This window comes from Rattus rattus, chromosome 5 (genome assembly GCF_011064425.1).
Source record: "Rattus rattus isolate New Zealand chromosome 5, Rrattus_CSIRO_v1, whole genome shotgun sequence".
NCBI classification, from domain to species: domain Eukaryota; kingdom Metazoa; phylum Chordata; class Mammalia; order Rodentia; family Muridae; genus Rattus; species Rattus rattus.
The window spans coordinates 53012255-53022934 of NC_046158.1; the positions used below are offsets into that span (position 1 = coordinate 53012255).

General features: G+C 41.1%; 1 protein-coding gene across 4 annotated transcripts; it reads left to right on the forward strand.

Moving 5' to 3' along the window:
• Positions 1 to 397: 397 nt before the first annotated feature.
• Hnrnpa3 (heterogeneous nuclear ribonucleoprotein A3) lies at positions 398 to 10600 on the forward strand. Of its 4 annotated transcripts, none has more exons than XM_032903517.1 (11): positions 398 to 493; positions 2731 to 2853; positions 2934 to 3080; positions 3159 to 3369; positions 3781 to 3870; positions 3955 to 4050; positions 4145 to 4225; positions 4710 to 4853; positions 6201 to 6323; positions 6412 to 6476; positions 6575 to 10598. In XM_032903517.1, exons 1-10 carry the CDS (start codon positions 488 to 490, stop codon positions 6462 to 6464), a joined length of 1074 nt encoding a protein of 357 aa, XP_032759408.1. In that variant the 5' UTR covers positions 398 to 487; the 3' UTR covers positions 6465 to 6476; positions 6575 to 10598. The 4 variants fall into 4 exon arrangements, with proteins under 4 accessions (XP_032759408.1, XP_032759407.1, XP_032759406.1 ...); XM_032903516.1 differs by having other exon boundaries at positions 434 to 559; positions 9196 to 10600; XM_032903515.1 differs by having other exon boundaries at positions 434 to 559.
• Positions 10601 to 10680: the final 80 nt, after the last annotated feature.

Here is a 10680-nt window from a genome sequence, read left to right on the forward strand (position 1 = left end):
GGGGTCAATCGACTTTCTTACAGCCTTAAGTCTCAAGTAAGAAAAGCGTGACTTTAAATCTGGCACTGGAGTGGGGCGAACTCGGAAATAGAGACCCAGAAAAGCGCGGGGGAGGGGCGAGAGGCGCTAGAAGAAAGGGAAAGGCCTTTCTCTAAGCTGACGCGCGGTCACGCGGCTTTCTCCCGACGTGGGCACTCGCTATTGGTCGAGCTGCAGCTGACGTAAGCGTAGCTGCCGGGCGCGAACCGCGGCGAGGGCGGCGCTGCGTTGGAAGTTGGGGAGGCGCGCGCGCTCCCGTTGGCGGCCCAATCCCTGCTCTCCACTCTCGGCCCGCCAACCCACTGGTCCAGTCGCGCTCCGCTTTGGCGTGACCCCGCCCCCGATGGGCGGGCGGCGCGCGGATAGAACATCACGTGGTTACTAGCCCCGCCTCTTCCTCTCGGTCCCATATTGAACTCGAGTTGGAAGAGGCGAGTCCGGTCTCAAAATGGAGGTAAAACCGCCGCCCGGTCGCCCCCAGCCTGACTCCGGCCGTCGCCGCCGCCGCCGGGGGGAGGAGGTATTAGGGGGAGAGCGGGGGGTTGCTGGGTAGTTGCCGGCATGGGGGGGCTTTGGCTCGATGGGAGCGGGGAGGCCGGGGGAAACCGGGACGATCGTCCCGCGCTTTGCTCTGAGGGCGGTGGGAGGGGGAGGGGAGCGGGCCGAGTGGCCTCATCCAGGCCCTCCGTCGCCCTGGTCCTCTCGGCCGGCCGCACCAGCAGCCCTCGAAGACGCGGCGCGGCCGGGGAGTAGGTCTGCGGCCCGGCGAGGAGCCCTCGGGCTGTGGGGCCTGACTGGCGAGGCCGCGGGCGGCATGGCGGGCCTCCGCGGGAGCGGTTGGGAGGAGGAGGTGGGGGAGGGGAGGAGCACATCCGGGCGAGCGAGCAGGCGGGCGGCGGCCACATTGACATTGATCTGCCGCCGCGTTACGAAATGGCGCATTGGCCCGCAATGGCCGCCGCCTGGCTACGCCGCCAAGAAGGAGTGCGCGGGATTGGAGGGAACGGCGGGAGGCGGCCCGGCAGAAAATGCCGCAGATGGCCTCCAGGCTCCGGGCGCGGTGCTTTCCGCTGGGGTGCTGCCGGCGCGGATCTAGGCCTTGGCGGGCCTTCTGGGTGATGACAATCCGCGCAATACTCTGGCCGGATTTTCTCAGCGCTCATTTGGGGATACATTACTGAAAAGCTTGCTGCTTTAAGGTGCTTCCTAACCCGCTGCTTGTGCTCAAGGATTTGGAATGGAGTATTTACAGCGTCCTACGGTTGAAGTCTTAACCATTTCGGGGTTTTGAGTGTAGTTGTTTATTTGGAACTTATTTATCTAATTTCTCATATTTCGGATTGGCCCGGGTTATGGTTTACTGGATTTTGGTTTTAGAGAAAGAACTGCGATCACACTCGAACATAACCACGATTACGTGAATTTTGTGTGTATAGAGATGTTGTTTTTTGTGTATTGTCAAATTCATTTATCCGAGGCTTGAATAAATGGGACTAAGTGAATTATTTGGGTAGTTGATCATTTAACGGGTGTCTGGTATGTGGCTGTTTTTATTATATTGAATGTCCTAACATTTCTGTTTCTAGAGAATGGAAGATGTTTTAAATGTATAAAAGTGAGCCCCCGTAAGGACTTGTGTTGAATTGTCTTAATGCGTTCATTAAAAGCGTTCACGCGAAAGTAAAACCTTCAAAAGAAAGTCACAGTGTAGATTATTTCCTAAGTCAGTTACGGTTTTGTTCCTAATTCCTCTGGTCAGGCAGCATGTACTATGCTTTGTAAATCCAAGTTTACGTAGTTGTGAATATAGGAATCGCATTCGAAGTCACTTAAAACCATTCGACGTAAATGGGTATAACCAAGGTAAATTGATTACAGATAGCTAAGTAGTGGAACTACGTGTGAATGTTGCGTGCCCACCTGTTATCCTGGTATTTGAAAGGCTAAGTAAGGTAGGACTGCCTCAAGTTCCAGGCTAGCTTGGCCTGCCTTATCTTGAGCCTGCCTCAAAACTCACCCACCCACACCCTTGGTCCCTACAAGGTATTATGGGATTGTTTTTACGTCTTGGCTGTGTTCTGTTTTGTTCTTTGTGGGATATGCCTATTTTGCTTAGGAATGTCTTAATAACTGATTGGCTGGAAATGTGAATTTCTTTTAATTTGCCATTGTAAGCTTAAGTTGCATTTCATGGATCATGTTTTAAAATTATGGGTTTGTTGGTGTTGCAGACTGAGGACAGTGGAAATGGCATGGGTTGAATGAATAATGCTGAGTCTTTGGGGTTAATTTTTCTAGTGAATGACTTGTTACAAACATCTGAACTATTCTAGACTTTTAGTTGTAGCTTTAAAAAATTAGTTTTGAAGAAGTCTGGGACCGTTTGGGGGTTCAGTTTAGTTATACTTTAAAGTGACCCCGATACCATTTTTAGATGGTTTTGTTTGTTTTTAAGACAACCTACTCACCTCATACTAGACAACCTCATACTGGCCTTAAAAAATTGGATATGTAGTCCAGGCCAGTCTCTGTCTCCCAAACGCTGAAGTTAACTGGTGTGTGTTATCATGCCCAGCGTGGAGCAGATTTTTTTAATTGGATGGAATGTCGATGTTATGGGTTTTGAGACACCTATAACTTAAAGTTTATTTTCTCCAAGAAAAAAATAACTATATCAATCTTTTTCCTCAGGGCCACGATCCAAAGGAACCAGAGCAGCTGAGGAAGCTGTTTATTGGTGGTCTGAGCTTTGAAACCACAGATGATAGCTTAAGAGAACATTTTGAGAAATGGGGCACACTTACAGACTGTGTGGTGAGTTCTTGGGGGTAAAAATGATCTTAGAAAGGGATGGGGACCTATAGGATTATTTAATACTTTGAACTATTTTATAGGTAATGAGAGATCCTCAAACAAAACGTTCCAGAGGCTTTGGTTTTGTGACCTACTCTTGTGTCGAAGAGGTGGATGCTGCAATGTGTGCTCGGCCACACAAGGTTGATGGACGTGTGGTGGAACCAAAGAGAGCTGTTTCTAGAGAGGTATTTTAATAACATGTTGTATAATACTTGGAACTGTTTCAGTTTGGTTTTTTTGACTTAAATTTATTTTATTTGTAGGATTCTGTAAAGCCTGGTGCCCATTTAACGGTGAAGAAGATTTTTGTTGGTGGTATTAAAGAGGATACAGAAGAATATAATCTGAGAGACTACTTTGAAAAGTATGGCAAGATTGAAACCATAGAAGTTATGGAAGATAGGCAGAGTGGGAAAAAGAGAGGATTTGCTTTTGTAACTTTTGATGATCATGACACAGTTGATAAAATTGTTGGTAAGTAACAATTTATTAACTTGTTAGTAATTTTTGAAAGGAAATAATTTTAGTTTTCATAAAACATTGAGGTCAGTAGCTCTCAATCTTCCTAGTGATGTGACTCCTAATATATATCTTTCCTCGTGTTGTGACTCCCGACCATAAAATTATTTTCATTGCTACTTCATAACTAATTTTGCTACTGTTATAAATCCATGTATATTTGATATGTAGGATATCTGATGTGACTCAATCTATAGGTTTAGGACTGCTCATCTATCTAGATCAGGATACATTTACTTCTAGAATATCCCTTCATTGTCTTCTCAGTCTACGTCTTAACAGTATTTAATTGCATGGTGATAAAGGGTTCAATTTTACATGGTTTTCCAAACAAAAAATAACTTTTGTTTTTTACCTCAACTTTAGTTCAGAAATACCACACTATTAATGGGCATAATTGTGAAGTGAAAAAGGCCCTTTCTAAACAAGAGATGCAGTCTGCTGGATCACAGAGAGGTGAGTTGGATCAGATACACATAAATAATAGACATGAACAGTTAAGGAAAGATTTTGGAGTTTTCACTGTAACCCATGTTACAGGTCGTGGAGGTGGATCTGGCAACTTTATGGGACGTGGAGGAAACTTTGGTGGTGGCGGAGGAAACTTTGGGCGTGGAGGAAACTTTGGTGGAAGAGGTAAGATGTGCTCATTATATGTACTACTGTATGATAAGTTTACTAATAAGTTATTTGAAAGTATAATTTTGATTCAAACCTTGCTTTTCTTCAGGAGGCTATGGTGGTGGAGGTGGTGGCAGCAGAGGCAGTTATGGAGGTGGTGATGGTGGATATAATGGATTTGGAGGTGATGGTAAGTCTTAAATGGTGGTCTTTGGTCTTTAATTTCTGCATTGTTGGAAATCAGACACGTGACCTCAAATGCTAGGTGGTAGGACTTAGAAGTGTGGTAGGTGACAAGTTTTAAACAACCACATTAAAAATGTTACAGCTTCCAATCCCAAAACTGAATAGACAGATGAAATAGTTTCTTCCAATTAGTACCACAGAGTAGGAACTCTTCCCAAGGATGGAAGTAAAGCACCAATTAATTGTCTTTGCTTAGTAAGACTTATTGTACCAGCAGTAGAGTTAACGTTGGCTTTGTGTGAGGCTATATTTTCTGAAGCAAAATTGAAAACAGACTTTTTTAAAAAGAAACAATGCCAATCATAAGATGTTATCAGTCAAGATTGCTTGTGCCGAGATTCTAGAGCGTTAGCTTTGTTGTCATTTACAGTATAAAGCCAGAATTATTTGGTCCCTCTGAACAACTTTCTCTGTTGTTTGCTTTGCAGGTGGCAACTATGGTGGTGGTCCCGGTTACAGTAGTAGAGGAGGTTATGGAGGTGGTGGACCAGGATATGGAAACCAAGGTGGTGGATATGGTGGTGGAGGAGGAGGATATGATGGTTACAATGAAGGAGGAAATTTTGGTGGAGGTAAGTTATAGATACCTGGATTAAATGCAAACCAGCATTTAAATTAAAACTCTATGGTACTTGGAACTGCTTAAAGGATAAACGGGGGGTTGTAGTTGTGTGACTATTAACCACTGCATGCATACACTTCACATTTAGAAAACCATTTTGAGGGGGAGTGTGTGAGGGAGGGTTGAATTCTAGGTTAGTCTGGATATTAGGAAAGCAAAGGTTTTTAATGTACAATTTAATGTTTTATAAAGATTATTTTTGAGTACACAGTAACTGTCTTCAGACACACCAGAAGAAGGGCATTATTTATTAGTCCCATTATAAATGATTGTGAGCTTACAATTCGGTTGCTGGGAATTGATCCTTATTGCCATTCCCAGAATATTTTCATCATTCCAACTAGGACCTTTTATTTAATAAGACCCTATCTCACAGGCCAGCAAGCCTCAGACTGTATTGGCCCCAGGCTTTGATCTTTCCTGTATCCACCTCCCAAGTGCTGGGACTATACATAGACTATACTATACACTAGGCATTCAATTTTTAACAATTATTTTTCAGTGTCTGTAGATACTGAAAATTGGGAAGGTTTGCTATTTGGTATAGTGAAATGTACACTTACTAGTTTAGTAAATTACGAGGAAAGTTTTTTTTTTTTTTTTTTTTTTTTTTTGTTCTTTTTTTTCGAGCTGGGGACCGAACCCAGGGCCTTGAGCTTCCTAGGCAAGCGCTCTACCGCTGAGCTAAATCCCCAACCCCCATGAAGAAAGTTTTTAATTTGGCTTATTGCTGAGTTTTTTCTTAACTCTAACTAGGGTTAGGGTAAATGGGATGTGCAAATTGTTTGAATAATTAGACTTAACTAAATGAATAGGATTCCAAATTAGCTCTCAGAATACTTAGGGTGTTTCTTTATTATGTATTAATAAATATTGGCTCTGTACTAACTATACATAAACCATGGACCACACACAATTACATGTAATGTTACATGAGAAACTTGAACTTAATTGATGTGAGTGACTGATAATAACATATCTTCTGTTACTGCCTTAAAAGCTGCATCAAAGTCACATTAAATACTGGCAAGTATGATGGTCTAAATGATGGAGGGAGTAGAAAAGTGGATGTTCTTTACGCTAAAATGTGATAAGCTTCTTAGAAGTGTGCTCTTCTAGACAGCTTCCACTTATTGGTCCCTCTTTTCAGTTAGGCTTCTGATTATTGGAGTTTAATACCTGAAATTGCAGTTAATACTTGCATGAAAATGATTATACTTGTTGCCAATGATAGACCAGATAGTTACAGGGATATTACTTTGTTTGGTAACTACAAATAAAATCTTTGTCATTTCAGGTAACTATGGTGGTGGTGGGAACTATAATGACTTTGGAAATTATAGTGGACAGCAACAATCTAATTATGGACCCATGAAGGGGGGCAGTTTTGGTGGAAGAAGCTCAGGCAGTCCCTATGGTGGTGAGTTTTTTTTTTTTTTTTTTAATCAAAATTTTGAGCCATCTTGGTTAACATTACATATATTAAGAACTGTGTGTGTTATTTTCAGGTGGCTATGGATCTGGAGGTGGAAGTGGTGGATATGGTAGCAGAAGGTTTTAAAATAAAACAAACAAACGGTAGGTATCTTTACATTTTTAAAAATCATGATAAAAAAGTATATGGAATTGTTCACTGAGTGTAATAATTTTTTTATCCTGTATTATTCAACAGGCTACAGTTCTTAGCAGGAGAGAGAGCGAGGAGTTGTCAGGAAAGCTGCAGGTTACTTTGAGACAGTCGTCCTAAATGCATTAGAGGAACTGTAAAAATCTGCCACAGAAGGAACGATGATCCATAGTCAGAAAAGTTACTGCAGCTTAAACAGGAAGCCCTTCTTGTTCAGGACTGTCATAGCCACAGTTTGCAAAAGTGCAGCTATCGATTAATGCAATGTAGTGTCAATTAGATGTACATTCCTGAGGTCTTTTATCTGTTGTAGCTTTGTCTTTTTCTTTTTCTTTTCATTACATCAGGTATATTGCCCTGTAAATTGTGGTAGTGGTACCAGGAATAAAAAATTAAGGAATTTTTAACTTTTCAATATTTGTGTAGTTCAGTTTTTCTACATTTTAGTACAGAAACTTTAACAAAATGCAGTTTTGAAGGTGTTTCCTTGTGAGTTAACAAGTAAAGAAGATCATTGTTAATCACTATTTTGTATGAATTTTGCTAAAGTTAACTGTAAAGAAACACCTACTGACTTGCAGTTTAAGGGGAATCTATTCTCCCATTTCCAAAACCATGATGACTGGGCGCTGACATGTGGAGAGAATAGATACTTGTATGTTTGCAAATGTGTGTTTTAGATAATTAGGATTGGGTAATAAAAAAATAGCATATTTGTGAATTTAATAGCATTAAGATTACATTCAAATGAAAAAGATCTCAAAAGTTGCTGTTTGGTTTTTGTGCATTTTCTTTCAAAATGTAATCATGATTTTAGTGTGGTAGACTTAAGTCCTAACCATGTTAAGAACATCTCCATTCCACATTTACCTTGATAACATTGAAACTGCTGCCAATAGTTTGGGGTGTGAAGTGTTTATACTGCCCTCTACTTCCCAAGGGTGGTAGATGAATGCCATCTCCCTGTTTAACAGCCTTTTAATATAGAACCACCAAGTCTGCTGTGTCTGAGCAGACTGTGGTGGGTACCTGGTTTGTTTCTGCTTTTAAAATTTAAGGTCTCAAAGCCCCATTGGTCTAGTCAACTTTCCTTGGTTCCGTTCCCCACACACACAGCTTTTCAGAGCAAAGGAATAAAAATCACTGGTTTGAACCCCTGACTGGCTGGCATGCTTTCCTGTTCATATCCTAGCCATTTTGCTGGGTGGTGAAGCAAAGGATAGTAAGGTGTCGTCTAAACCAAGCAGCAGAAGATGTAGCACACACAGTTGCTCAGTGCAAGCACCTCACTTCCCAAATATCTCAATTCAAATTCAGAACGTCTTGAGTCCTTAAATCCCCAAAGAACACATGGTTATTCTTGTATATATATCATTCTAAAACATGTTGGGTGTGACAATTTGGAGAACCTGTTTGAGGAGCTTTAGATATTAAGGTGGTCATATACATGAAAAAAAAATGTCTGCTGTTGCGCCAGCTAGTGCTTAACAATTTCATTCAAGTCCTAAGTATGTGCCCTGCTGTTACTTTCTTTGGCAGTTGACCGTTGAATTCAGATTTTTACTTGGTTTTTAAAGTATAAGCTAAACAAGCAATAAAAAGGGGAATGGGGCGTGCTAGTATTTCAATATGCTCTCTTGTTGCTCTACTTCTGTGCCTCTGTGCATTAATATTTGGATGCATGCAATGCTAGCATGGAACTTTGGTCTTCACAAATACTGCAGTTTTTCCAGAAAACACTCACAAACCAATAAATGTAACAGACAACATTCCATTTGTTAATGGGCATATGTGCATAAGCAGTGTAGAAAATAGGTTCATGTTAGAAACTGGTTACATCCTTCATAACTAAAAGTGTGGTTATTTGAATGGACACTGTCAATGTTCATAGCTTAAACCTGGGTACCTGGTCAAAATGCTTAGGAAACATTAAAATTGAGCTAAATTGTCTCAAGTCCTTTTATTCATATAATAAAGATGGAAGGGATGGGATGGGGGAGGCTGGTAGTTCCTGCTTTGTTTGTGAAATTGTTGGGCACAACCTTGACAGTATCCTTAAATGTAATGAGGTCAATTGTATTGTTAACCAACTTTTTATGTTCTGGAACTAGTATCATAGTGAAACCTTTTTCAGTAAGTTGATGTTTACAACCTATAATCAGGTAAAACCTGTATGTGGCCTGTTTATAAGTTGTACTAAGTTAGGTTTTGTGAACAGTGTGGAAGAGTAAGCCATGAGAGCGATTTAACCAGCTTTAAAGGACCTAAGTTGTGCTTTTTAAGCACTGGATCAAAGGAAAACCCACTAAGACAGGACTTCAGCAGCCAATTGAGTATGGACAAGTCAGCATAAATAAAGAATGAGAAGGCAGCAGCAAGAGCTTCAACAACAGACAAGTGGAGGCATAAGATACTATGGTGATAGTGAGCAACTTCCCAAAAGCTAGTTAAAGCTGCTTATTGCAACTGAAATGTCGAAGAAAGTAGCAGGAAGGAGCTCCGCCATTTGGAACATCAATGAGCTAGTTGCCACAGGCACTAGGTCTAGCGTTTAGACCTGCAAGGAAGGGCAATAAGCATTAGGTAAGGCTTGAATTTGATTTTTTTTCACTAATTAAAGAATACTTTTTGTAAAGCAAGGTAAGAGTAATCTTTTTGATTTGCAGGTGAATGAGAACCCTACCTGCCTAACTGAGGAATGTCTTTCCCACCACCTTAAATACGAAGGTTTCTGGCTGGGTAAGGTTTGTAGCTCACAGTAAAAACCGATGACCGTTGGTTTCCCTACAAATTAATGGCACAGTTTGAGACATTACCCCTCAAGCTCAGTTTTATCTTGGTACCCCATAGAACAAGTTCTAAGCCTTAGGCAGTATATTCTACCATGCCAAGGGTATTTGTCATGAGCCAGATGTCTTCTCTTTATATGTACAACTTGGTGTTCCAAGGGAAAGGCAGCTTTCCATAACGGAAAATCATGTTGGCTTTTCAGAAAGTAATTTTTGGTGTATGACTTTATAATGAGCTGCTAGTTTCCCTAGTTCCACCCTAGGGAAAGCAAGGAACTTTCACAATTGTCAAAATGTCTTCCTCAAAGTTCTCTAGCTTAAAAGTTTACTATTGCATGGACCAGCAGGGACAGTCAGTTTAGTTATGTGTTTTTAGTCTTCCCCCAAACCCATCACACCAACAGGGTCTCACTGTTGTCCTAGCTTGGAACTCAGTCCACCAGCCTTCTGTCACCCAAGTGCTGGGATTAAAGGGTGGTGCCTATATGACAACTCATTCCTTTAAAAAAAAAATCCAAAGAACGGCTGGGTTACTATTAAAATGTGTTGCTGATTGTCCAAAAGGGCTATTTCTGCTGCCCTGAAAGGGCTTCTTTGAAAACTGCTTAATTCAGGTTACTTTTTAATAGAATATTTTCAGGGGACAAATCTGCAAAATGTTTCCTTCACAGGGATACCCTGCATTGCATCAACAAGTTTGTGTGGCATTTAAGTCAGGATGAATTCACAGAAATAGGTAGCAGTCTTTCAGTGGTGGTTACTTAATAGATTTAGAAAAATACGTTTTCTTAAAGGGCATTTACAGTTCATTTCCTTTCTGAAATAAAATTATTTTACTTAATATGGTTCCACTGTCATTTCTGCAAAAACCGTTGGTAGCAACAGTGAACAAGAAAACAAATGAGGCTGACTTTGGTTTTGTTGGACCTGTGGGATACTGCTTCCAGTTTACGTCTGAAAGCTGTGTTCACATTCATGTTGAAATTAGGGAACACATGGAGAAAAAGTTCTGGTAGGGGACTACAGAGAGTTCAACTTGGTTTTTATGAGTTGTGTCACGATTTGAAACGCCTGACAACGGTACGGTGGTTGGCATGGCAGCAAGCATGCAGATGTGCGAGGTGCTGTGAGGATCGGTAGCCTGTCCAAGTATTCAGTTTTGAAGCTAACGTTTTCAGATCTTTATGACAGCAGAGGTGGTCTGTAATTCAATTGTTTCATTTGTAGCATAATGAAATGTTACAGAAAGATGACCTTTTCATTAAAATATTTTTAGAAATGTGTGTGTGGTCTTATTTTTCAGTATTCCTTTGACTTAAGTGGATATAGACATTTTAATGTGAGGTATCATAGGAAGTGGA

Bases quoted from the DNA above. Each gene is read 5' to 3' on its own strand.
- Hnrnpa3 (XM_032903516.1), top strand. From the start codon at position 488: ATGGAGGTAAAACCGCCGCCCGGTCGCCCCCAGCCTGACTCCGGCCGT. The intron at 3,370-3,780 runs GTAAGTAACAAT...CCTCAACTTTAG, and splicing joins CACAGTTGATAAAATTGTTG to TTCAGAAATACCACACTATT. The intron at 6,324-6,411 runs GTGAGTTTTTTT...TGTTATTTTCAG, and splicing joins CTCAGGCAGTCCCTATGGTG to GTGGCTATGGATCTGGAGGT.